This window comes from Lontra canadensis, unplaced genomic scaffold, assembly GCF_010015895.1.
Source record: "Lontra canadensis isolate GAN:19392208 unplaced genomic scaffold, GSC_riverotter_1.0 scaffold45, whole genome shotgun sequence".
NCBI lineage: Eukaryota > Metazoa > Chordata > Mammalia > Carnivora > Mustelidae > Lontra > Lontra canadensis.
Genome location: NW_022631039.1, coordinates 11,666,311 through 11,693,757, shown reverse-complemented (window position 1 = coordinate 11,693,757; position 27,447 = coordinate 11,666,311). Strand labels below are relative to the sequence as shown.

At 58.3% G+C, this 27,447-nt stretch overlaps 1 protein-coding gene across 3 annotated transcripts in view; it reads right to left on the bottom strand.

Moving 5' to 3' along the window:
• The window catches only part of TNRC18 (trinucleotide repeat containing 18), a 78,869-nt gene that overhangs the window by 23,230 nt on the left and 28,192 nt on the right, over positions 1–27,447 (bottom strand). For all 3 annotated transcript variants that reach the window (XM_032872755.1, XM_032872752.1, XM_032872753.1), the window contains 13 exons: positions 24,285–24,387; positions 23,775–23,980; positions 23,191–23,337; positions 22,561–22,751; positions 20,785–21,214; positions 18,461–19,459; positions 13,639–13,814; positions 12,970–13,106; positions 12,616–12,744; positions 10,764–10,935; positions 8,984–9,344; positions 5,023–5,295; positions 156–407 (listed from right to left, as the gene is read on the bottom strand). In XM_032872755.1, the coding sequence (XP_032728646.1) occupies positions 156–407; positions 5,023–5,295; positions 8,984–9,344; positions 10,764–10,935; positions 12,616–12,744; positions 12,970–13,106; positions 13,639–13,814; positions 18,461–19,459; positions 20,785–21,214; positions 22,561–22,751; positions 23,191–23,337; positions 23,775–23,980; positions 24,285–24,387 (3,576 nt within the window). The remainder of the gene's footprint in view (positions 1–155; positions 408–5,022; positions 5,296–8,983; positions 9,345–10,763; positions 10,936–12,615; positions 12,745–12,969; positions 13,107–13,638; positions 13,815–18,460; positions 19,460–20,784; positions 21,215–22,560; positions 22,752–23,190; positions 23,338–23,774; positions 23,981–24,284; positions 24,388–27,447) is intronic.

The window sequence follows — 27,447 nt, the reverse complement described above, 5'->3', positions numbered from 1 at the left end:
GGCAAGTACCAGTACCACTCTGCTCACATGGGGCTGGCCCACGAGGCAGGGCTCCCCCAGCCCCCAGCTCTGCCCCTACCCTTCTCCGAGCCAGTTTCCGGCCTGCAGGACGGGACAGTGGTGTCCCTGCGTGCCACCTGCGGGTACGTACTTACCCATCAGGTTCTGCCGCTCTTCCTTCTTCCGGGCCTTCTGCTTGGCCTCCAGCTGCACCACTGATAGCGACGGCCCCACTGTGGGGCTGGGAAGGGCGCTGGCTGCAAAGCGAGCCAGCAGGCCCAGCCCACTCTCCTCCAGGCCTGGCGACAGGGCCCGCTCTCGGGCCCCCAGCCTATAGCCGCCGGCGGCCTCTTCCTCCTCCTCCTCCAGCTCATCCTCCTCGTCCTCCTCCTCCTCGGAGCTCTCATCTGGTGCAGAAAACAGGGGGCGAGTCAGAGCCTTGGCCTCGGCAGGTACTGCCCCCCACCGCCCCGACTCAGCCGGAGCACGGCTCCAGCCTAGCACCTCACTCCTCATCAGCCGGGGGTGGTTCCGATACCAGCCCACAGATCCCCCCACCCCCGCCGATGGCCCAGTGGCCCCATCAAAGCAAGCCCAAGACGCGGGCATCCCAGACAGCCCAGAGGTGGGCAGCAGCTTTGGGAATCAGAGGGTTTCTGTAAGGGGAACACCAACATGCACCTGTGCCGTGGGGAAGGGGACAGACACACAGACAAGGACTGGAGACAGCTCTCTCCACCATCTCACACACACACGCCCCGACGTAAACATGAAGGCTGAAAGGAGGCAGGAGAAGAGGAAAGAGGAGGCCAGGGAGGGGCAGAGAGGGGGTTGGGTGAGGGTGCCGGGGACTCAGGGGCCTGGTGGGGGTGGCGGGGCATGGGTTCTGGGGCTAGTGACAGGAGAAGGTAGAGTTCGATCTCTTCTTGAGCAGGCTCTGGGGTCCAAAGTTGACTCCCAGCAATTCCCCTAAGCTGGGGAGCCTGGGGTAAATCCCGGCCCTCTGGGAGCACTTTTGTTCATCTGTGGCATGGGCCGGTCCTCCCAACCCACCCACCCAGCTAAGGAGAAAGCACTTTGCAGGCTGAACAAGGACCAAACAGAAACAGGACCAGCCTGTGGTACAAAAAGAAACTGCTGTCCCCAGGGCCAAGGGAGCCACAAGCTGGCTATGCCTCCTGACCTACGGGGAGCCAAGGAGGGAGGGCACGCAGGTCAGCTCACCTCACTCTGTGCCGGGGGACTGAGGCTTGGTGTGGCCAAGCACTCAGGCAGAACTCAAACCCAGGGCTCCCTGGCTGTCTTGTCACCCAGTGTCTCCTGGAAGAGGGTGCTCCCTGCACGTGAACCAAGCTCTCCACCAAGAACAGAGACTGCAGGGAGATTACAACCTTGCTCCTGACCTTCCTGGGGAGAGAGCCTCACACCGTGAGAGTGGGCAGGCGAGGGCACTGGGGGCTAACTGCCCAGGGACACCCGCTCACTCTGCCTGGAGTGCTGGGCACGTGATGGTGGCTCTGGGGGCCACTAGCCCAGGGCAGGGCCAGGCAAGGCCAGAGGCGACTCTCTGCAGCAGTCAGAGAGAAGGGACATAAGGAGGTGGCCCATGCCCCACCCCACCCCACCCTCGATCTTGGGCAGGGAATGCCTGGGATCAGGGAATGGAGAGGGGCAGACACAGCCAGCCAACTCCACGTTCTCCTGCCACACCCCGAGCCACCTCTGCTTGCTTGGGTGCAACCAGCAGCCCCAAGTGGTGGCCCCGGGTGCACCAAGGGCAGCAGGGGGTCTGCCTACCCAACTTTCCGAGGGAGCCTGGGTCTCTGGGGTGAGGGAGGTGGACATGAGCTTCAGGAATCCCTGAAGGGCATTGAGAAAGGAAGGAGGCAGAGACAGAGGGTTGTTAAGAGGAAGAGGAGGATGGGGAGGAGAGGGATGAGGGAGAGGAAGTGGGGGAGGCCCGGCTCCCAAAGCAATGGATGAAGCAGGATGGAGGCCAGCGGGGCAGGCAGGCGGCAAGCAGGCAGTGCACACTTGCGATCCATCCACATTGCGGACATCACATGGTTGTCTCCGCCCCAGTGGGCCACAGCGGCAAAGCAGGCTAAGTGTAGGCAGACTTAAGGCAGCGCCTGGGTCCCCCACATCAGGCCTCCCTGGGGTCGGCCAATTTGAGCAGGGTGGCGGGCGGGGGGGGCGGTGGCTGGCTGGGGTGGGGGCACAGAATCAGACGTGTGGCCAGTTTTCCCTTCTAGAGAACGCCTTCCCTGGCTGCTCAGGTGTGGAGACTCCAGAACTATCCCCCATCCAAAAAGATTCCCCACCAGCAATGTACAGTGGGGGAGGGCTGGCTCTGGGTTTCTGGATGCCAGGAATGTTTCTATTGGATACCAGTCAGCCAGCAGCAGCCCAATCCCCACACCCCGACGTGGAAAAAGTACTTGGAAGGAAAAACCCAAAACCAGGGTTCGCTTCCCACAAAGCAAAATTGGTCTCTGGAGACCCTCCCCACCTCCGGCTGCTATGAGCCTGAAAAGCCCCACTGTCTGCCTCCCATGGTGGCTGGTCTGCTCAGGCTGGGGTATGCGGGGCAGGGGGATGGGGGGGTGTCTCAGGACCAAGGAAGCCTTTCTGGAGCTGTCCACACCTGAGGCAAGAGAGCCTACCAAGGGCAGAGGGAGGAAAAGTCCCAACAAAGAAGCCCAAGGTAATACAGAAAAACTTTTTCTTACAAAAACCAAAAAACTCTTGGCTCAGTATGTGGGGTTGTCTGGTGTAACTTGGTTTGATTTGGTTTTCTAAAACCCGATCGATAAATGCCAAAGCAATCCGCTGCTGCCATAGCCGATGGGGGCAAACCCCGAGGAGGGGAGGTGCAGGGGGACACAAAGAAAAGGGTTTTGCCTACCTACGGAGCAACGAGCCAGGCTCGGACCCAAGCTCAGTGACCCGCTGCGCCGTCTGCCCTACTCCCAGCCTTCGCTTTGCGTCCAGAGTGCAGCGTGAGAGCAAATGCAAGAGACCAAAACAGACATTCAAAGCATCATGGGCAGGGATCAAGGGTGAGGGTATGGTCAAGCTGCTGGGGGGGAGAGAGCAGACACTAGAAAGCCAAGCAGTCAGGTGTTTTAGTACCGGATGTCAGGAAGACCCTATTACCCAAATATCCCTGTCAAGACCTGACCAGCGTTGAGAGAGAAAGAGAGAGAGAGAGAGAGAGAGAGAGTGTGTGTGTGTGTGTGTGTGTGTGTGTCTGTGCACGCGTGAAGCAGGGCCCCTCGCCTCCCCCTATCTGGGCTCTCTCCACTGCCACGTCTGGCCTGCTCTGAGGGGCCCCTGGCTCCCTCTGTCCACTCTGGGCAAACGGCCCTGTGCCAAGACATCTGAAGGGGCTGCCTGCTTCTCTATGGAGTCAGGGCTGGGGCAGGACAGCTTCAACTCACAGAAGCTGGAACTCTGGCTTTAAAGGGGAGGAGCCAAGAGGGGAGAGGAGCGGGTCAGGGAGAGAGGAAAGAGAATGGTGAACCAGCCAGACTGGTCCAGAGGCCAGGACTAGGGGCAAAGGAGGCTGACTGGTAAGTTAGTGAATTCCCCACTTCCTTGGCTCAAAGTCCATTCTCTCAGCCGTGGCAGCAGCCCAAGAGAACATGGGTCCCAAGGGCACCTGGCTCCCTGCTGTGCCATGTCCTGGTCACCCAAAATGGACCTGGGCAAGTCAGGATGGGAGGTGCGGGCAGGGAGACGGCAGACCAGGAACGGGAGCACGGCGGGAGTCAGGGTAGCCTCTGGTCCCAGAGCCTGAGCCAGTTCCCATCCAGGTGGGCCTCTGCATGCCGGGCCCCACCCCAGGGGGTACGGGGTCTAGACTCTGGGAATCCCTGAAGGGACTCCACCCAGAAGCAAATCCCCAAACCAGGGTGAGGAAACACTTAAGGATCCCCTGGCTCCCCTACTTGTCCCTGGGACACTTCTAACCCAAGGAGGTCAGAACCAGGATGTCCGCAGGGATCACAGAACCCCACCCTCTCCCTCCCAGGCCTGTGGGCTCAAAGGCCAGTGCTCTCTCCAAAGCCCGGGCCCCCCCACCGCTCAACGTGGCAATGAAGCCCACGCTTTCAAATCTCACAACAAAACTCAGGGCGGCAAATGGTCTTGACCCTGCACTGCCTACACGCCCTTTAAAACAGAAATACGTGTTAGAAAACAAGTGTTTATATTTTTAAACCGCTGTTACATAGAAATAGAGCTTTAAGAAAATAAAAAAACAAACAGGCAGCTAAAAAACAAAACAAAACAAAAACAAAAGATGAAGCTGGAGGTGAGCACAGCGGACTTTAAGCCTGAGAAATGAACGCATGCCAACAGCTACCAGGGATATTTGAGTAACAGAGAAGAGTGGCAGACCGCCTCTTCCAGCTCTAGCCCTTGGGGGAGGTAGGGGTGGGGGAGGCAGGGGGAGGGGAAGGAGGAACGAATGAGGGGAGCGGCAACCTAATGGTCTAGTAAGGACACAGCAAGAGAGACAAGGCACACGGGTTTAGTTAAAAATGAACTCGGTATGTTTAATAAAGCTTGGTATTACCAAAAATCGCGGTACAAACATCAAGTCACACGCCCACACGACAGAATTCCATTTACAAAATGTCCCTCCGGGAGGCCTCCGAGAAAACCCGACCCAGGCCTGCGGTCTAGGGGGGCAGAGGAGGCGAGGAGGGGGGCAGAGGGGGAGCGCGGAGGAGGGGGGAGACTAAAAACAGTCCGTATAAAGGCTCAAAAAGAGCCAGGCCATGGCGTTATCGCAACGATACAGGTACAAATAAGAACAAAAATAGAAGGACTCGGGCGGATACAGCAGGCTACGCTGCCAAGAACCAAGATGGCCGCCCTTCCCGAGGCGTCCCAGGTGGGCCACCTCTGCCCGCCATCTCCTGCCATCTCCTGCGCGCTCGCTCTCTCGCGCTCTCTCTCACTCACTCTCTCGCTAGAAAACACGGAAGGTACTTTGTGTTTGGAGCTAGTAACCTTGGTCAAACGAGTCCTCCGAGGAATCGCTGAAGGAGGAACGGGCCTCGACCTCTTGAAGCAGCAAACAAAAGGGCTGCTTCCTGCCGGCGGCCGGCTTGGGTTTTAGAGTCCGGGCGGCCGCCAGGCCCCTCTTGGTCAGCTTGGGGCCTCCGGGGGGCTTGTTCTTTGCCACCATGCCACACAGGATGGAAGACGTCAGTTTGGAGCTGGACGGGCCTTGGGCAGACCACTCGTCCTTCAGGAATTCTTCGTCTTCCTCTGAGTCCGTATCTGCAGTCAAAGTAGTTTTTAATAAAGTAAGTCATGGAGCGCTGGGAGGGGACGGAGGGGCTGGCGTCCCTCGTCACTCTCAGTGGCTCTGAGAACGCCCTGGCCAGTGGCAGGTCCGAGTGCCTACCAGCCGTGCAACAGGCCATGTCCCACCACCTAGACCTCTTCTCCCTGGCCTGGAACTCTCGACTCTCGCCTGGGAGGCCCCCGGGGCCACAGGCCTCACAGAGCTCATCCTTTCCAGACCCGCCACGTAGCCACCTCTGCCAGTAGCCTTTCTAGGCCCCAGGGGAGACAAGAGCCCTACTCTCAGGAAGGCCTCAGCCAGGGCCATGGAGGTCACTAAACCCAGCCCACGGCTCCTTTTGGGGAGAGACAAGATGCAAGAAAAGAAGGGCTTGGGTAAATCTCTTCTACCCCAGAAGAGCAGTTTGCGGTGGCATGCTGGGCGGCGCAGGCAGACTGGGGAGCAACCACACACACGCTTGTCCCAACTCCCCGCCCAGCAGCATCGCAATGGCCACTGAACACAGTCACACCAAGGAAACTGGCAAGTGATGTTCCAACTCAAGGCTTCCTATCAAAGGGTGTCATTACCAGCACACGGCTGCTGGCTTCCCCCAAGTCTCCCGCCCTCCTGCACAGGGTGGGAAGGCCAGGGTTCCTAAGCTTTCCTGGGAGAGGATCACCCAGCTTTAGGGAAGGCGGACCATCAAGCGGGCACAGCTCTGGCCCCTTCCAACCCCAACCCAAACGTCCTCACGCCATTTTGATCCGTTTTATAAATGGGGCTGGGCTGTCCAGCAAGGTTTCATTGGAAAAAACGGCTCCACAGCCAAAGACTGTAATCCCATGATCTGATAAAATCCACCCTGAACACAAGGAACAGTAACGAACAGAGCTAAGCTCTGGCAGCACCTGCCATCTCCAGGCCCACAAGAAACGACATAGGCACATGCACGTGTCAGGTGTGGGAGTGAGGCAGAGGCAGTGTCTGTCCTCTGGCTGCCTCCGCCTGCACCTACCTAGGCTTTCCACTCCAACCAAGACCCCAACTCCAGGATGGCCTCAAAACTCTAGGCAGGGAGTAACACAGACAAGCCCCATTAGGCCTGTCCATCCTTTCCAAGCCCACATCCCAGGCTGGAAACACCGTGGGTGATGACGACCGAGCTGGCTTCCCACCAGGCATGTCCCCCAACCCCAACAACCCAAAGTTGAAAAACAAAGCAGTTTTCTCTCTTCCTGTGTCCTGCCCCCCATCTTTGTGCTAGAAAACACTCTTGGCTTCTTTCTGACTGCATCCTCTCATCTACCTACAGAAAAGCCTACGTGAAAAATACAAACGAGGGATGCCTGAGTGGCTTAGCTGGTTAAGCAGCCGACTCTTGATCTCAGCTCGGGTCTTGATCTCAGGGTCATGAGATCGAGCCCCACCTTGGGCTCTGCACTGGGCATGCAGCTTACTTAAACAAACAAACGAGGAACTCTCTTCAGAGCCAGCTACCTACTATAGCTAGCATCTAGTTGGACACAGATCTGATCGCTCTGCTGCAACTTTAAGCCTCTTCCCTCACCTGGACAGTGGAATTTTCGACGCCGGGTATAACAGATAAGCAATCCGAATATGGCTTTGTGCGTGCAAACATTTGCACACAGGGGACTCACTGGCTCAGAGCACGCCAAAGACCTCAGGAACTGAGCTCATCTCTGGCCTCCAGATGTACAAAGACAGGATGCTTCTTGCAGTCAAGAGAGCAACTCCCCATTCCCTCCAACATTCTAAAACCCAGAGATGGAAATATCAGAGAGTCCTTCTTTCCTTCTCCTCTGGGGCTATGAGTTCTGAGATGAGCTCGGTAGCCATGGCCCTGGTCATATCATACCAAAGTTGAGGGCCACAAAAGCAATGGCAATCAAGCATGTCCTCAACACATACGGCACAAAGGAACTGTTTACCTCACGTATTTGTCTCTACGTCAGCCCTAGAGAGCTATTAGTCCTGAGTAACCAAACTACAAATGTTAAAAGAAAAAAAATAACAACAAAAAAAAACAAAAAAAGACACCAACAATAGCAGCAGCTTAAACTTGTGCCACAACCAGCTTTTACCAACATGAACTCACTAGAGCTCACAACAGCCCTGTGAGGGCAACAATAATTTAACTCCAAGTCCATAAACACTTTATTTCCTTTCCTCAAGAAAACAAACTTTAATAGCATTACAGGTGTCTACCTTCCTGCACTTGACATTCAACCACTCTTCCTATAAACCAAGCACAGCCCATCAAAAGCCCAGATACCCACACCCAGGCAGTCCAAACAAAAAAGCCCTCCACCTGAGTCAGGGCATGGGGACTCCCACAACAGACCCTGCTGAGGACTGCTGGGAGGTACATGCCAAGCCCCTCCAGGCCTTTCTGTTGCAGCCACTGGCTTGTGTGCCTGGGTTCTGGGCATTTGCGGCTCCATTCACACACACACCAAGGAGCACCTACTACCCACCACCATAGGCCCATGGAAGATCAGCCATCTGCACACACAGCACCTACTATCTGCCATACAGCGTACCAGAGCCACCAGAGACTGCACACAGACCCAGGAGCACCTATTACGTGCCACCAAAGGCTGTGAAGGGCCAGCCATCTGCCTGTGCACACGCCCGCACACGCGCACACACACACACACCCAGAAGCACCTACTACACACCACTGAAGGCCGTGAAGGGCCAGCCTTCTGCCCAGGCACACACGCACACACACACACACCCAGGAGCACCTACTACATGCCACCAAAGGTCATGAAGGGCCAGCTATCTGCCCGGGCGCGCGCACGCGCGCACACACACAGAGTACCTACTACGTGCCACTGAAAGCGGTGAAGAGCCAGCCATCTGCCCGTGTGCACGCATACCCAGGCGCACCTACTATGCACCACCGAAGGCCGTGAAAGGCCAACCATTGCGCAGGCGCACAAGCACACCCAGGAGCACCTACTACCCGCCACTAGAGGAGGCCCCAAGCCCAAGTCTGGGGACCGCGGCTCAGGAAAGCCGCATTCCCGAGAGCCCGGGGAAGGAGCTCCCATGCAGCAGGCTCCGGCCAGTGAGAGGACGAGCAGCCCCCTCAGTCCAGCAGCAGGTGCGCTTCCCGGTTCAACGCTCCCAACCCGGGCGGTCCACCCCCGGGCACAACGTAGGGCAGCCACCTGGAGTGCTGTGGGAAACACAGACGCCAACACGGCCCGCAGAGCCCTCAGTGCGCTGCCCAGCACCGCCCGGCACGGCGTGCGCTCTGCGAACAGACGCGGTTCCTCCGAACACCCGGCCAGGGGACTGAGAGCCGCCTGTGGGCAGAGGAGGCCGGCTCCGCTCTACGGTCGGTCGTCGCAAACGGCCGCTCTAGGCTGAGTAGCCGCTGACTCTGTGGCACAAAGGCCTCCGCACGGACTGTTCTCCCGCAAAGGCGCGAAGGACCGCCACAAGCTGGCCGACTTCCCCTCCCACCCACCAATCACAGGCACTTCCGCTTTCCGTACCCTCCGCCTCCCCCCCGCCCCGCACCCCACCACACTTCCGGCCTGGAGCCCACGCAGAAGCAGAAGAGACCTTCGAGCGCCCATGAGAGAGACAGAGGAGACTGAGGAGAGAGAGGAAGCGGCCCGAGGTGGCGCGGCGTCCACTACTTACTGTAGGAGTAGCTGCTCACTTCCGAGGCGAACGGGGAGTGGGCCGACTTGGGCTGGCCTCTGGCCTTGAAGCCCACCTCCATCTTCCTGGCTTTGGCGGCCCTTTTGTGTTTACCTTCTCTGGAGGCTTTGAGGGACAGACTGAGGCCTTTGGCCAGCGCCTTCCTGTCCTTGCCCAGCAGGCTGTCGTAGGGCGTCAAGTACCTGCCGCAGCCCCCGCTCGCTTTGGACTTGCCCCCAGAGCTGTCCGAGAACTTGAAGGGCGACTTGAGCTTGTCCTGCTTCGTGAGCGACAGGGCCTTGTCCAGCTTGCTGGCCAGCTGCTCCTGGTCACTGGCCATCTTTTTCTTTTTAATCTTCAGCTGTAGAGGGAAGCCGGGAAGTCACGCATTAAGACGTTTGGCGAAAGGACGAGAGCGGGCTTCAGCGCACGGGCTCTGACGGAGCGGGGCTCCGGTCCCTTCTCCCTGCCTCCGTGGCTTCCAGCAAGTTGCTCAACCCCTCTGAGCCTCTCTTCTCCCCGATCCAGAAAATTAGAATTACAGGCATGCCTCTTGGGGTTGTCGTGAAGGTGAACTGAGATGAGGCCCGTGAAGCTCTCATCACAGTGCTGCTACCGTGGGTGCAGCGATCGCTAATGGTGGCACTGCCACTGGCTCTCCCCGACGCTCTCATGCCTCCTAGGGAAGCCCTTCAAGCAAGCGGCCCTGGTGATGCGCCAGGAGGCGAGGGAGGGGGAGGGGGAGGCATGCAACCAAGATAGAAACCTCAAATCCTAGCATGGTTGATCCATTTAACTGGACCACCTGAAGCAGCCCAGGAAGACTGCAGCACATCCTAAAGTGGCCCATCCAAGTGACTGGGCGGGAGCTGCCAAGAGAATGCCTCGGGTGTGCCTTGGATGCCCAAAGCAGTAAACAGCGATTTGAGATCTCAGATTAAATTCCTGGTTGCCCTGTCTGCTGTAGTCGTTTGCTATCAAAAGGAAATGTGCAGTTTCAAAGCCATTAACTCCCCTTGTTTGAACATTTTAGCCGTATTTTCTTTAATCAGGTAACATATCATATGGGCGAGAAAGGAGGGATGGGGTCATTTGAACAGCCAAGAAGCATCCCTCACGATTTGCAAATAAAGGATCCTGACATACAGACTGGCTCTGTTAACTCCTCCTGGATCCAGTCTCCCTTATGTATTTCCCTCTGATGGCCAAATCAACGGAAAGAGTTCCCTTCTGTGGAGCTTTATGAGGAGGGATGACAAGGTACATTAGTATTTAGAGACACGGGCCTTAAGTGGACGATTTCAATGCTCTGCAGAAATAAGAAAAATCAAGGAGTTGGCTCTCACCCCATTACCCCCGGAGAGTTCACAAGGAAATTACAATGGCATCAAGCCCTTGTTTCTCAGAACTACAGAACGGTGAAGCTGCTCATTAGACAATTACACTGTTAAACAACAGTAATTGCATTATTTGGTTAAGAACTTGCAGCCTCTCTTCGTGACTTCAGCTAAGGGTCATGGAGCACACACAGGGGGTGTGGCTCTCAGTCCCAGCTCTACCTGAGGCTGTGCTACTTCTAAGTTTCTGACTTCCTCTGGGCCTTGATCCATGCCTCACCCCACCCCCCAGCCCAGTAAGACTGGAAGACAGTCCCTCGGGCACTAAAACAATTATTTCTACAGTTTCTGTGCAGGACTAGGATGATCAACAGACCTGTAGAGGGAGTGTGAACTCTGGCACACCTTCCAAGCCTTCTACCCTAGGATGGCAGCTTACTGACCTGACTCATGAAGTCTGATGAGGATTCGTGCTCGTCCCAAGGCTGGCTCCTGCCCCTCGCTTTCCCTGTGGCAACAAGGCCATCATGTTCCTCCTCAGGTCCCTTGTGCCTCTTCCTCATGCCTGCTCCAAGCTCGTACTCCTCCGACGTCAGCAGAGGCTTGCTGCTCAGCCTGAAACCCAGATGCACAGCTGGTCAACACCCTGGCCAGGAAAGACTCAAGGGGTGGGGGTGGGGGAGTCCGCCCTCACAGCCCTGAAGGCTGGGCTCCGGATGTCAAAGCACAGACAGTGATGGTAGAGTGACGAATCTGGGGAAACAGATCCTGCAAAGCTATGGTGCTGGGATTCTATTTGTGAATGGGGCAGAATGAGAGTTTAACAGGAAAGAAGAAACACTTCTCCATGGCAGTATCCTCTGCTGGCCTCTTTCTCGCTTGTGTTTCTTCATACATACGCTCGCTCACTCTCACACACACACACACACACACACACACACACCCCTTATCAAAACGTGCCAAGAACAAGGATCAGAAATGTTAAAGAACTCCCAGAACGGGAGAGGGATTAAGGGTCTCCGGCTGGTCTCCTGCACCCCTGGGATTAACGCAGTCAAGAATACGGTCCCAGGTTGAAGGCTTCTCTTACCTACTTTAAGCTAAACCCTCATGAGTCTTAAGAGCAACTAATATTTACTTGGTGCTTACTATGTGCTTTTTCCCATGCCAGGGCTTTATACTCCAACCACAACAATGTTCTACATGCTGGTTTTTTTACACAGCTAGCACACAGCCCAAGGTCACAATAAACACTGGATGCAGCTGGGACGCAAAAGGAGGAAAGCGTGCCCATCTCGGGGGGCTGTGCTCCAATGCAGGGGCTGCCTGCTGGCGACCCCAACCTCTGCTGTCTTCAGGAACTGCTTCCCTACCCTCCTTTGGCCAGCTGTAGGGAATTTCTTCCGGTCTCCATCCTCTCCTCCAACAGGAACATCCAAGAAGGATAAATGCAATTCGTGGGGGCCCTTGGGGAGGTCTTCCGACAAGACCTGTGGCCAACCCACTGCCTCTCCTGTGCCTTCAGAAGCCACCCTGCGGCCCCCTCTGCTTCCTCAAGCCAAGCACCAGGCTGCCTAGTGTCTGCCCTGCCCCAATAACCCAGGCCGAGGTGCACTCCAACCCCGCTGCTCTGATGGGCCTCATTCGGCTCATGCTACTCCGGACACCCAGAAGATCGCAGCATCACTCCTACCCGTGCCCAGCCCGGAGGAAGAGCTCTCAGTCCAGCCACCATTCAAGAAAACCTCCAGAGGTGCCACACGCAGCTTCTGCTGCCACTCAAGGAACACACAAAGGAGCACCCCTGGGTCATAGGCTCAGGTGCAACAAGCCAACAGGTCAGGCCAGGAGGACAGGAATGACACTGTCAGTCACACAGGGAACCAAGTGACAGCACAAGTCAGAGCCCGTCCTGGCGGGGCTGAAAGTTCAGCGAATCCCTCTGTAGGGAGGAGGTACGTGGAGAAGGGCAGGAATTCGTCCCTAACTGTGTTGGAAGCAGGTGTGGCAGGAAGGTGGGGGAAGCGCTTGGCTGATAGCACAGGACACCTCTCTCCCTGGGCTCATTTGCCATTCAGTGCTGGGGGAGGAGTCTGCCTGTCCATTCGCCACTCGCCTGGCTCACCCTCCTGGCCCGGGCAGCGCACACTGTGCTCCCTGACAGCTACCAACCAGGCGGGTCAGAGTCTGAGGGACTCGAGGTCCCCAGTGCCCAGACGCAGGCCCTATACGGGCCCGTGCTCCTCCCCTCCGAGCTCTGTGCCAGTTCCCGACCCACCGAGGGGCCAGCCTTACTTTCCGCTACTGTTGCGGCTCTTCCCTCTCTTGCGGGGGGGCGACAGGGCGCTCAGGGCGTGGGTCCGTTTCCTCGGCCTGCCAGGGCCTCTGCGTGCCAAGCTTCTATGGGGTTCCTCGCGCCTGTCCCTTAAAAAGAATCACACGCTTGGCTGTGAACCTGGGGGGTAGAGGGGGCGCGGAGGAGGACACACAATACGCACACGTCACTCGGGTCCACACACACCTCTAATGGCCTACCACAGCCAACCTACTGAGCGCCAACGCCTATGAGAGCCCAAGCAGGGCGCCGCCTGCTGCGGCCTTGTCACCGGGCCGGCCGGAGCCGCGGGAAGCACCTGGGGACACACTCACTCGGGGTCACGGCGTCTCTGCAGCTTCACCAGCTCTCGCTGCTTCTCCTTGTACCGCCGCTGGACCTCGGCCAGCCGCATCCGGAAGTCCAGCTCCATGGCGTCCATGCTTTCCAAGGACGACTTCATGGCATACATCTGCGGGGAGAGTGGGGTGAGGACGCCGACACCCACCAGCTCCCACCACCCACAGGAGTGCCGAGGCTTGATGGTGACGGGGCCCCAGCTCGAACCCCATCTCTGCCACTTATTCGCCAAGGCCGTGGGCAGAACGCAGAACAGGGATCAAAACCCAAGTCCGAAGGGCTGAGCAAGGGCTGTGCGGCCCAGGACAGCTGCTTAAGCAGCGTGGCCCATCACGTTACACGTCACTTATAGATGGAGATTCAGAGACGTGAGGTGCTTGCCCGGGGCCCACAGGCAGCGAGGAGCACAGCCAGGCCTGCTCTTCCCGACCCATCAGGCTTGTCGCCCATTGTCCCACGGCTAAACTTAGCCCCAGGAAAGGAAAAGCGTTCACCCAGGACTGCATAGCAAGTCAGTGGTGGAAGATGGACTCAGATCAAGACCTTCCAACTCCAAAGCCAGCCATGTCCCCGGCAAGATGGCATCTCTGGGGGGCCCACCCCAGAGCCCACAGGCAGGCAAAAACAGGCCTGGGACACCTTACCCGTTCCTCCTTCTTCTGCATCCAGCTGTACTTCTTGTTGGGGTTCAGCTCCCGCGGAAGCCGCAGGTTCTTGAGTGGGTCCACGAAGGGGCTGTCCAACACCTCCTTCAGCATGTGGCTGCTGGCTGCCAGCAGGCTCTCCAGCGAGGGCCGCACCGCTGGGCCCCGCTCCGCACCTGCACATGGGAGGCAGGTGAGCCCACGCTTCTTTGCCTGCCCTGGGGGCAGGATTCCTGGACACGGCAGCCAGCCCAACCCCAAAGAGGGAGGAGAATGAGGCCCAGGACCAGCTCAGGGCTTGCCTAAGGCCACATGGTGGCCCCCAAGATGCTGACTACACCGCAGCCTTTCCGAGAAGCAAGAAATGGTGCATGGTGCTAAATGAGAACGAGCGAGAGTCAGGGCACACAGCAGGACCCTGTTCCAAATGTCCACTGCTACACAAAGTCGCCGAGTGGCCAAGTGCCGACAGAGGTACTTTCTAGAGTGCTCCTCTTTCTGCTTATCTGCCCTTTACATTTTCCATGAGGAATATGCACGCTTTTCACTTCCAGAAGAAAAGGAGCCTGAGTTAAGTTTTATAACTGTAGAAGTAATATGAGAACACAAAAAACGCAAACCTGGCAGAAAGGGGTGAAGAAAGAACACCTTCCCCTCCCCAAGAGAGTTGCCCCTGCCACCGCAAGTGCCCCAGCAGACGTTCTGGTCGAAGGCCCCAGAAACATGTGCCCGTATTCGAACACAAGCGATGTCCGTGGGCATCCTTTATAAACACAGAAATAGCACCAATCCACACATACGGAAGAACACCTCACCTCTCTCTGCAGCACGACAAAACAAACATCTACCACGTGTTATGAGCCTGAACCTTGTAACACTGACACCTCTGCAGATCAAAAACACCGGAGTAACAGCAACGTTACATGGCCAGACCCAGTCACAGTGCCTAAAATTCTCTGGCACTGCGGAGACTTAATCAATCTAAATAAATAACCCTCTACTAATAATAGGACATTTTGGTCATTTCTAAATTTTTTTTTGGTAGTGGGTGGATAGGCACACAGTCAGGACACACGTGTTCTAGGAGAATTCCCACCCGTGTAACATAATCGAGGTACGTACATTTCTCTGACAAATATTCCAGCCACCCTCCAGAAAGGGCGCACCAACCCAGCATCTCAGCAGTGGCTCATGGGAGGTCATCTCCCCTCCAGTCTCTCCCAAAGTTAAAGGAGTTTTTTGTTTTTTGTTTTCACACTTGTGTTTTCTCAGTGATCTAATGTGTGATCGGTTTTTATGAGTGTACCTGAGGTGCTAGTTTTTCATGTATACCAAAGAAAAAAGTATATTCTTTACTACCGATGCGTATAGTTCCATAAAATCAACATCAGTGACTTTTCTCACGTGGCTCAGGGCTTCTGGACCTTGGCACCATCTAAGTTAGCTCAGCTCCTCCTCGGCCCCCCAGGGTGGCTGTCCTGGGCATGCGCTACAGGCGCTGCAGTGGCATCTCCTACCTTCGCCCACTAGATGTCAGCAGTACTCCCCCGAGTACTTGTCACTACAACCAGGCGTGTCACCACCAACTAAGAGCCGCGGGTTCTGCTCTTCCATATCCTTGCAGAAACTGAGGCAGCAACTCAGTGAACCCCATCAGCTCACAAGGGGAGCTGGTGTGGGGTCACAAGGTCCTCCGAGCCATCAGAGGCTTAGCTGCTGGGTAAGGCAGGAGAGGGCCACCCCGTGACAGAGGAGGGGACCAAGGTGCACCTTTGTCTCCTCCTTCGCCCTCCAAACCAGTCCTGCCAGGGCTCTCATGACTGACAGCCCAGGGCAGCCAGGATGACCCTAGGCCAGCTGCTGAGGGATGAACTGTGTCCCCTGCCAAATCCACACACTGAAGTCCTGACCCAAGGACCTCAGAAAGTGACCTTATTTTGAGAGCCTCTAAAGAGGAAATCAAGTTAAAGTCAGGTCATTTCAGGAACCCTAATCCAGGAGGACTGTGTCCCTATGGGAAAGGGAACTCTGGACACAGGCAAAAAGGGGCAACCAGGCGAAGACACAGGAGAGGCCTCCACAGGACCCAGCCCGGCTCCGCCCCTCACCCAACTAGGAGACAACACGTTTCTGATCATCTGAGTCCCGCAGTCTGTGGTGTCTGTGACAGCAGCCCCAGCTAACCAACACACCAGCCTTGTGGAGGTACCAGCACGATGTGACCCATGGCCATGGGGCAGCTCTAAGCACCACCCGGGGCCTTTTGTGGAGGACTGATGCTCTGTATCCTGTCATCAGCTGCTGGGAAGAGAAAAGGGCTACCAGAACCTTCAGCACACACAACCCCTACACGTCGGCACCTCCCAAGTGCACTAGCCAGCCCAGGGCCATAGATCCAGCCCAGGGCCACCCAGCCAGCCCTGGACCACACCTCCTCAGCAGAAACCACCTGCAGGTCACAAAGTCTTCCCCCCACCCCCAGTCCCCCATCCCCCACCTCCTGGAAAGTGCTCTTCCACAGATCAGGCCAGGAACCTTGGACTTGCTCTTACACCCACCCAGAGTCTGGCAAAAGCCCACTGGCTGCACCTTAACTTCCACTCAAAATCCTCCTACTCCTTGCCTCCACCTGCCCCGCCCCACCCCTAGGGCCTGGAGCATCCTCCTGGGTCTCCCTGCATCTACCCCGTCTTGGCATCAGTTATGCACAGAGCCCCCCAAATGACCCTACTGAAGTCTGATCCCATCACTGCAACTCCAAACCCTCTTCCAGGAGTGCCCAGGGACCCACCCCCTGCCCAACCCACCAAGCTCCTTGTGGCCACCACTCTCCTCCTTCCACTCCACTCTACTCCCAGCCTCCTGGCTCCTGTTCCAACGCGTCACACACAGAGCCACACCCACCACTCACCTCAGGGCCTTTGCACCTACTGTTCTGTCAGCCTGGAATGTTTCCCCCAGAAGAGTTCCTCCCTGACCTTCCTCGGGTCACTTTATCAAGAAGAGGATCCCTGGCCTTCTCGCTTCCACCCTGTCCCCTTCCCACTGTGTCCACCTATTATTGCCTGTCACCATCCAACAGTGCCAAGGGCTGCACGTGGACAGCCTTGTCCAAAATCCATGCTGGCACACAGTTAAATGAGGGCAAGCAGGACTCCCAAACAGAAAATGAGGCAGGGGCGTGCAAAGGAGCAACGGTGGGCAGCAGTCCCCAAACCAGGCAACCCATCTTCAGCCCCTCCTTCCCAGCTGGGCCCTCTGTGGCCCCCACTGAAAACCCAGCACCTGCTGGAAGGACTCCAGAGGATTTTCATTTTCTTCTGAAAAATAATTTTTTATACAAAACTATTTAAACAAGAGAAAAGAAGTCAAGAACTTTTCAACAACAAGAACCCAACAACAGACCCCTGTGGGGGAGTGGGCGGCACCTGTCCAGGCTTCCAGGGGGCCACAGGACCATGGCAATGAACAGGCCTTGAAAATGTGGCCTTGGTTCTGACCTAGCAATTCCACCCCTGGGAACAGACCCCCCGGAAAATCAGGGGGATGGCCAAGGATTTTTCTTCAGGCATAATCATCATATTACTTACAACAGCAAAGCAAAACAAAACAAAGGGCAGTACCATCTAGGACTAGGTTACTGAAGGCTAGGCCCTCCACGAGCTAGAAAACTTGACTGTTCCTAAAAAAATTTTTCAAGACACACAGCTCTGAAAATTATTTCATAGAGATATGCTAAGTGAAAAGGGCGGCTCACAGAACATTGTTTACAAAACGATCTTAATTTTAGAAGTGGTGTGTGTACAGAAAAAGTTCCAGAAAAAATGCACCAAAACACTAGCAACACATTACCACCCTGACAGCTGTCGCCTGGGCCCTTCCCTCCTTCATGCCAGTTCTGGGCCGAGCGTGGGGTGGTGAGGCTCGCCTGGCCCACAGCTCCTTCTGCACACATTTCTTGGAATGCCCTGAGTTTCTGTGTTGAACACCAGTGGGTTTGTGCCTGGCCCAGAATTCACTGCCCTTCTGCTGATAGTACCTGTTTCCTTCTGAGGGCTACCCTCCCCTGCCCTCCAGAAGGGAGAGCCCCGTGAGGGGCAGTGAACAATCAGCCTGTTCCTTCCCATCTCCCCGGCCACAGTTTGCTTCTGCAGAGAGCATGAACCCCAGGGAGCCAATGAGAATGAATCAAAGTACATTTGCCAGAGGTACCCAAGAAAACGGTGGCCTCTTTTTAGAGTCTGCTGAATCGGGTAGGCCTATAGACCTGAAAGGAAGTGCTGGTGACCCCCATGGGGGCAGTGGGCCTGCTGTGAATGAGGCCAACAGAGAGGAAAATGGAGCAGCTGGAGAGAGAGATGGGGAAGGTTATATAGGGAAAGAAACTCCTGATGACTTGAAACACCCAGATCCAGCCATACCTGAAACTTACTAATTACCGCTATATACTTAGGTTCCAAGAGCCAATCAATTTCCCCCACCGTTTTCTAAGTTCAAAGGAGAGTTCCTGTCCCCTGCAACACCAAGAATGGTGCCAGTACAAAACCCAGCACTGACAGAACAAGGAGAAACGTCATCACTAAGAAACCCGTAGACCTGGCTGCACGGTAACATGAAAGCGCTTGGAACACTACTGACCTGTAACCAACTGAAATGGTCAATTTCATTATGTGGATTTTGCCCCCACTTAAAAAAATAAAAACGGACACAAATAAGCCATCTCCTGAGGATTTTCGAAATCTTTAAATTCTTACAAAAGTTAAAAATGTTAAAAAAAAAAAAAAAAAAGCGCCCCAGAAACCAAGCACCCCTTGTGGCTCACCTCCCACCTCCTGGCTCCTCTTCTCCAGCTCCAGCTCGGCGATCTCACTCAGCAGGGTGATCCCGTGCAAGAAACTCTGCTCCAGGACCAGGCTCTGTGCTGCCTCCAGCTTCTCCAGGGCCTGGGTGCCGGGGCCCGGGGAGGGCAGAGGCCTGGCCTGGGGCAGTTCTGCAGCCGCCGCCAGAGCGTTCATACCAGCCAGTGGGTCCTCCAGGCCGGGCAGAAACTGGTCAGAGCCTTCCTCCTCCAGGAAGCAGGAGCCGCTGGGCACAGGTGCGGCCTCCCTGGCCTCCAGACTCAGGCACTCCCCCTCCCCGGCGGGCACGTCACCATCTGCCAACTCCAGGCTAGGCCGGGGCTCGCTCGGGGCCGCCTGTGCTAGGCCCTCCTCAGGCACCGCCTCTGCCATGGACACGGCCATGGGCATATCGACGGGCACCTCCACGGGCTCCTCCTTGGCCTCGACCAGTGTCTCTGGCGTCAGTCGCACCCCCAGGTCCGGGGCAGCTGTGCACGGTTCTGTCCGGCCTGGGGAATCGACCCGTGCTTCGGCCCCCTCCCCGAAGTCCGGGACCCCGGGGGGCTCCATGCCCCCCTGCCCGCTGACGCTCAGCGCCTGGGCCTCCAGCAGACCGCCTCCACAGCCAGCCACGGGGCTTGGGGCTGCCAGGGCTTCCTCGGGGGCCAATGTCAGGGGAGACTCCAAAGAGGGCACCTCTGCAGGGCCGTCGTCCATGTCCTCCACCTCGGCCTTCACCTCCCGTTCTACCAGCGGCTCTTCGTCGGGGCCCTCGCGCAGAGGCTCTGGAATCTTGGAGGGGGACAAGCGGATAGGCTTGTCTTCAGGAGACAGTGCCAGGCGTTCAGGCCCGTCGGCCGGGAGCGGCACATCGGGGGCCCGGCCGTCGGCATCGGAGGCCGCTGTGGGCTGCAGCAGGAACGGGTAGGGCCTCCCGTAGTGTGGCGGCAGGGTTTGAAACGGGTACCTGGGTGGGATATCTGCCGAGGACATGGAGAGTCAGCAGCGGCCCCCTAACCTGTCACGTCTGACATCCCCCATGTCCTCATGCACATCCACCCACCAGCCAAGACAGAGACCCTGTGGCCACCCTCCTGTCCCGGCCAGCCTACGGAGCTGTGACCTCTTCCTGGCAGCATCTGGGGACATTGGCATGTCCAGACCAGAGAGAGAAAAGTCAGCCACCATCCTGTCCCCGAGGGGCTTCAGGTCTCAGCAGAAATCATCATCGGCTTGCTTTCTCTCCCCAGCCCTAACCCCACAGCACCCAGCACGAGGCTAGCCCAGAAGCAAACACTCAGTAGACCACCCACGGTCCTCACCCACCCAGGGCATCTCCGGTCCACCATTCCCACCCCATCCCGTTAGAGCAGAGCTGGGGCATCCAGGCTGTTCAAGAAATAACAGTAATGCAGTGTTGCCCTCCCCCCGACTTTCCCACTCTACCCTCCCCACCTGGGAGCATCCTCTCCAAGAGCAGGACAGTCTGCGAGTGGATCTCCACAGTGCTCCCTGGGCTGACCGGGGGAGATGGGTGCACACAGCACCTCCCGGGGCCCAGGTACGTGCTCCGTGCCAGACAGGAGCATGGTATCAAATATCCCCAGAAAGGAGCAGCCACCTGCTCCAAGGTCACACAGCATTCTGGTGGCAGAACCTGAACTGGAACTCATATCCTCCCGGCCACGCTCTCACACTCGTAAGGGCCACCAGGGAGGAGACATGCCATTCAGGCCGCCGCTGCACATCCCACTGACCCAGGCCGGGGTGGGAAGAGCACTGTGCTCACAGCATGGGGGGCACCCCCAGAATGGGAATCCCCATGCTACTGTTCTCACTGTGCCCACTCAGCAGCTCCTGTGGGCCAGCCACAGTGTGCCTTACAGTTCTTAGCTTTGCTTGATCCTCAGAATGAGTCCTTCGTAAACAGTTGGGCTTTTTTGTTTTTTATACCATAGCTTCTGTGCCCGCTGTGAAACCCACCATGGGGCCTGAACTCATGACTCCGAGATCAAGAGTCAAACACCTTACAGATGGAGCCACCCAGGCACCCCAAGGTAGGTTCGAACGTAACTGTGCTCCCGAAGTGGCCCCAAGAAAGGCCGAGCCCCCCATGCTCATGCGTTCATTCCAGAGCCTGGGAGCAGACCCAGCACACGGCAGGCACCCGGCAGACAGAGGAAAGAAGGAAGGGCCGGACACATGGAGGGTAATGGACCGGCAGCGGGGTTCAGCTCTGCCAGAACCCGAGCCCACTCCAGTCCGAGCAGCATGCGGCCCCCGGGGGTCTGAGCCTCACTCCTACCCGAGAACAAGGCCTGGAAGGGGCTGGGGGCTTCCTTCTCCAACTCCAAGTCCTTCTTCTCCACGACATTCTCAGGCGCCTCCTCCTTGCGGGTGATGCCAGGAGTGGGTGGCGGGGAGGCGGGCGGCGGGCTGCTGGGATGGGAGCTGGGCGTGGCGGGGTAGGCATAGGTGGGTGCCTTGGACACATCCTCCAGTTTCTGGATGACCTTGGCCTTCAGGGCAGCCACAGGGGAAGCGCGGGGAGATGGTGGCGGGCTCATGGCCTTGCCGTAGGTGCCCGTGGGGCCAGCAGCCAGGCCGGGGGGCTTCCGAGGCAGCAGCCCAGGGCCCGGGGCAGCCAGGCCGGCCTTGCCTGCAGCCTCCAGGCTCCGCTTGCTCACCTTCTCCTCCATCTCCACCCGATGTTCCTGGGCCTTCAGCCGCTCCTGCTGGGGAGGGGACCGGCAGGCAGGGTGAGCACAGCAGGAGCCATCACCCAGCACCTCCCCCATCCCCGGGAGCCCCTCAAGCGGGGTCCAGGGTGCAGGCTGCCCACCCTCCCGGCCTGCTATGGACATTCCATCCTGACTCGCGTGTAACAAGCACAGCGTTCCTTGTGGAACCCCAGACAGGGCTGGTGCGGGGAAGGGGGGGGCCTCCAGCCTGGCCCTGCTGGGAACCTGCAGTCAGGACAAGGAGGGCAGGGCAGAGGCATGAGGCTCCTGATGATAAAGGAGCCACCCCACTCCCCCACACTTTGATGGCATTAGAATAGCTACCCTCACGGGGAACTCACTACCTACTGAGTACGCTCCTAACCTGATAACCTTTGGGTCTCAAAATGCCTGTTGGGGGGGGGGGGGTCTCTTCCTGCATTTGATGCTTTTTGAGGCAATGGAAGGACAGCCAGTGCTCATGGGGGAGGTGAGGGGGGCAAGGAGCCAAGCAGTCACAGAAAATATACTGGGAAGAAATGCTCCCAGCACCAGCCACTCTGATTATTAAATCTCACTGATAATCCTGATGACGCAGGGTTCCTGGTACTTTCCAGAGGAGGAAACCTAAGCCCGGAGACGTTAAGTCATTTACCCAAGGGCACAGAACCAGATACGCCAGAGCTGAGGGTCACACCCCGGGCCCTGGCCCTGTCCGCTGCCCTGCCTGCTGCCTGGGCCACCTCGGTGGACTCCTCTGGAGTGGCCACTGCCTGAAGGAAAAGGGACAGGCCAAGCAGAGGACAGATGTCCTGCAAGGAGGCAGGAGGGCTGTGGACTTTTGGGAGCCCACCACGTGGGGAACCCCTCATGTCTCCCATCTCTCACGATGAGTCAACATGGTGGTCAGAGACCAGCCCCAGCCTGAGAAGGGAGCCGGGACCATGGAGCTGGCAGCCTGGCCGGGGGTGCTCAAGGAGGAGATCAGCCTGGGCTCAGAAAACAGCATCCAATGCAAACCTCCCCAGTCCAGCAGGCTGTCTCTCCTGCCTCAGTTTCCCTGCTGCTCCCCGCACCCTGCCCCTGCCAGTCTCCATCCACCTCTGGGCCTTGCTCACGTTGTTCCCTGTACCCGAGGGGCTTGTCCATGGTCAACTCCTTCGGGTCTGTGGGCTGACACTTCCTCCTCCTCCAGGTGGCCCTCCCTGACCACCAGCCCCTGCCCTCTTTGCCCTCTTTTCTCCCTCACAACTCACAGCTCTTAACTGCTGAGTTCCTGCCTGTGGAGCCATCTGCCCCTCCATCCCTGGGGGGCTGTGGCGGGCTCCCCACCCCGTCACCATCCCTCCCCCCCCACTCACCACGAGCTGGGCGCTCCTCTGCAGTTCCAGGGCCTGGGCCGCCTGCTGCTGCAGGTACAGAAGCTCCTGCTGCCGCAGGAAGCGCTGCTGGGAGAAGAGCTGCAGCTGCTGGGCGTGGTGCAGGGGGCCGCGGCCTGGTGGGTACAGGGCAGCCCAGAGCGGGGGTGCCGCAGCCCGCTCCATCAGCTCCGCTAGGGGCAGGACGCACAGTGAGGCTGCATCCGCCGCCCAGCGCCCCCGGCCGCCCCTTCTGGAGGCGGGGTAGGGCTGGCCCGGAGCCTCCCTCTGCACCCACCTCCCCGGCCCAGGGCCCAGGCCCAAGCACTCCATCCACACCCCAGGTGGGATGTCCCAGGACTCTTACGGTAGGAGCATGCCAACAGGGGGTCTCCAATCCCTTGCTCCCCACCACACCCAGTGGTCTGCCAAGCGGACTCCCGAGGGATGGGGGGGGGAGGGGGGAGTGTGCAGGCCCCAGAAAGGAAAACCTGCTTTGGTTCTGGGTAGGAGAATATTAAAATAAAGATGCCTATGGATTTATGACACAGGGAAACCATGGATATCAGAACATCCTCGAAGCCCCGGTCTGCCTTCTACCCATGAGCCCTCCACCCAAAGACCACCACTTACCAAAGTGAGGCAGGTGGTCACTGGGAATGACCACCAGCTGGCCCGACTGGGGGTCCCTCACGAACTGGTAAGCTGATGGCAGGGAGCCCCCCAGGCCAGGCGGGAAGGCAGGCGCCATGCCCTGGTGCAGAGGAGGTGGGCCCAAGCCTAGGAGGACCCAGAACCGAGTCAAGGCCAGGAGCCGGGGGGACAGGCCCACCCCCTTGCTGTCCGCTCCCCAGACCCCCATCTCCTGGGGCCTCCAGGCAGGAAGCTGAGGGGTGACAGGCTACAAGCATGTCCACAGCCACCCACCCCTGGGCACCAGCCCCTAATGGGCTCAGCAGAGGGACCCCCACCAAGGTGGGTGTCTTAGTGACCGCCCTCTTTGGACTCATGAGGGAGCTCAAGTGCAGGGAGAGGAAGCGAGGCCCAGGCCCTGGCCACAGGAAGAGAGGATCCTGCTCTGGGCGTGGGTCCCCCAAGCAACTCCCCTCCACCCACAGTCATGCCCCAGCACCAGCCCTGGGCTCCAGGCAAGAACACGTGGGGCCCACTCTATCCTCAAGCACCAGATAAGGGGAATTTGCGCATCCCACACCCACCGTAGGGGTGCCCGGCGAGCCACATGGACGTGCTACCCGAGCGGGGCAGCCAGGGATGAGTGCCCAGATGGGCTGCGGGGTCGGCGGACCAGCGCCCGGAGCCTGCCAGCGATGGGCCACCGGTCACCATGAGGTTAGGGTTCAGGCCATTAGCAGCACAGCTGGTGGGGTGCAAGCGGGCCAGGTCAGCCAGCTCCTTACTTTCTCTGAAAGGAAAACAGGCATTGGCAACAGCCCCATGGGCCTGGGGAGGGGATGGGGGAGAGGAGGGTTATCACCTCGAATACCCAGTGGACACCCAGCATGAAGAGGAACCAGCTCTGGCTCAGAGAAGAATGGCTCCCAGTGCCTCCCCCAGGAAGGGGGACACACACTCCCTGGAGAGGGACTGTGGGGCCATCTGGCCTAGGATCAGGGTTGTGGGCCAGGATAGCTCCAGCTCCCAAGACAAGAGGCCACACCCACTAGGGTCATGCGCCCCCGGCCCCTGGGCAGCCCCCAAGCTCTCACCTGAGGAGCTTTTCCTGGTCTCGGTCCAGCCGCGCCCCCAACAGCCGCTCCTCCCGGTGCCTGGTCCTCTCATCCCCACAGTCACCATCAGCTCGGCTGTGCCCTGAGGGGAGTGGACAGGTGGTGACCCCCAACCCGGGGCCCCAGCGAGCCCCCCCTCCCGGCCAGATGTCCGTGGTGCCAGGCCCTTCCACACCCCACGGAGGGCCCATCTGTAATTCGCACTCGCATGGGGAGCCGCCCAGCAGGCTGTAAGACGGATCCCTCGAGAAAGCCAAGTACATTCACTGCCGCAGCTCTGCCACTTTGTGGGTGGGAGGGCAGATTCTGGGGGCAGGGTGGGTAGGATGGAGGGAAGACCTCAAGTCAAAAGAGCAGCACAGCCAGACCCAGGTCCCAGGGAATCCGCCACCACCCTCAAGCCCCACAGAAGTCTCATCGGGGTTCTGGCTGTTGCAGGCATGCAGCTAATCTTTCCAAAATCGAGACAGGAGAATAAAACCAGAGAAAAGATGATCTACGTGGGGGCGAGCAGAAAATGCGGGAGCTGCCACTGGGGCTCCCCCGTCCCCACGCTTGCCCAGCACACGCCACCCACCCAAGCTAGTACCACCACACCTCCCATGAGCTGCCCGGCCCCCAGAGACCCCTCAGACAGAGAAGGCAGGTCCCCAAGTCCAGCCTGGCACTCAGCCAGTTAACTGAAGGGGGGTGGGGCGGGGCAGGAGCCCACGGAGGGCACCCACCGTCTCCTCTGTCCCTCCTCGGCCTGCCACCTTCCTCCCACTCCTGTCCCTGCCCCTCTTCCTAGGCGTTTTCTACACCACGAGCCAGAACTCGGGATGCATGTGGCAGTCTGGGGCGCACTAGGGCATGGGAGGCAGCAGAGACCACACAGAAAGCCCCGGAGACTTTTGTCAAAAGAGAAACCCACTGGGGCTGGGACTCATGCTCAGGGAGGAGGCCACTCCCGGTCCCCAGTCCCCCCAGCACACAGGTGTTACTGCTCCAGCAACGGCCCCCACCCTCGTGGGAAAGAACCCCACTTGGAATGCTGCCATCTCCTTATTCCCCCCGTAGCCCCAAAACCAGGAGCTAGCAAAGAACAGAGCCCCCAGGAGAGGCTCATGGGTGCCAGGGCGTCTCCCTGTCCTCTGGGGAAGGCAGGAGCCTGCCAGCCCAAAGACCAAGGGCAAGAGCCCTGAGAGCACGCCAGCAACCCAAGCCCATGTGCCCATGGACCAAGTCCCCAGGGGGACAGCCAGCAGCCTAGCACTGGGGAAAGGAGTGCAGAGGCAGCTAGAGACACTGGGACAGTGAGAGCACCTGGGAGGATGGCCCGCAAATTCCGCAGGTGGGCCAGGACAACAGGGGACCGCAGGGAGCATTTGGCGGATCAGCGCCAACAACGAGGGCATCCGGCAGCCTGGCAGGAGTGCGGGCGGGCAAGGGAGCACGTGGCTTCACAGCCTGCCCCGGGGGACACCGAGGTACATCCCTGGCCACCCACTCAACCATTCAGCAAGGCCATGGTCGGCAAAGGCACTGAGCAGACGCTGCGTACGCCAGCTCAACATCACTGCAACCCCTCCGGGCCCCAGGCAGGGAGGGGAGAGGCCCTCCGGGCCCCAGGCAGGGAGGGGAGAGGCCCTCCGTGGAAGCGCGGTGCCACAGCCAGGTTGGGCTGAGACCCAGCCAGGGTGCCCCTTGCCTCTGGTGTCAATGTGGCTCCCGTATCCAAAGGGAGCCTGAGCCCACTCCTCCACTTCATAAAGGACTGGAAGGGGCCCTGTTCAGGGTTCCCCCGAGGTAGGGAGGGCCAGAAGGGCAGCCCGGGCTGCAGGCAGGGCCGACGTGTGGACGGCCACCTAGAGTTCTGTGGCTGGGCTGGGAAGTCAGCTTGTGCGCCCAACTTCCTTATCCCAGAGGAGATGGCCTCCCACTCCCTGGGCCACCCTGGATTTAGGCACAGGCTTGGGCACTAATTCCTAAAGTCCTCGAAAGGGACAAGTGCCCACAGGGTATCCTGGCTCCAAGTCCCTTGTCCTCTGGCCCGATGCCTCTCCATTGCTGTGGCTGTCACCAATCACTCAGGGTGTCAGCAGCTTCCCATCTCTGGCCCTACCTCCCACCGCAAACCTGTCTGCAGCCCCACCCACCTTGGGGGACCCACCAGCCCCAAGGTCACTCAAGTCAGAGCCCCAGAGCAGCTCCCTCCAAATTCGGTTGGTCTCTTGAAGAAAGAGGACATGCCCACACTACCCAGGCTTGGCTGAACTACAGATCTACCCTTCTCCTTCCACGTCAACCTGTCACCTCTACAACCCTTATTCACACCTGTCCCTCCCGCAGAACGCCAGCCCCACAGAATCATGCCCCTATGACCTTGGCTTTCCGCACTCCAGTCACCTCAGGGCCACACATGCTGTTCCCTCTGCCCAGAGTGCCCTTCCCCAAGACTGCTTAGGCTCTCCTGTCAGAGCTTGCCTTAAAAGCCACCTCCTCCAGGAAGCCCTCCCAGACCATTTCTCCTCCACGAAACTCCCTTATGTGTCTCCCTCCCATCAGTGACCACAACATGCTACTACCCTGCTTGCTGGTAGTTTGCCACCTGCTTCCTCCATAACCCTATGTACTGCTCTGGTTCAAGGAGTCCCGCTCCTGGCTGTGTACCTCTTCCCAACACAACACCTGGCACAGGGGGAGCTGCTCAATAAATAGGCAGGGAAGGAAGGAAAGAAAGAAGGGAGGGAGGGAGGGAGGAAGGGAGGAAAAAAAGGAGGAGCCCTGCAGATATCTACAGAAAAAATGAGCTATGTAGCAGGAATAGCAAGTACAAAGGCCCTGGGGCAGAAGCATGCCAGAGAACATCAAGGAGACCATGGTGGCTAGAGAGACTAATAAGCAAGAGAGGGGCCTGGGGTTGAGATAACAGAAGAGGTGGGTACAGACTACAGGGTCCTGGAGGCTGTGGAAGGGAATGTGGTTTAGATTTTGTTCAAGGTGGGAGCGGAAGCCAGAGGAAGAGTGAACCAGAGGGCCCAATCACTCCTCCATGCTGAGTCCCAGGCCAGTGGGAGACCAGCTCCTCCTCCATGACCCAGGCATGTGGGGCAGAGTCCAAGACACAGACCTCACTCCAGCCCTTCTGTGCCCAGAAGGA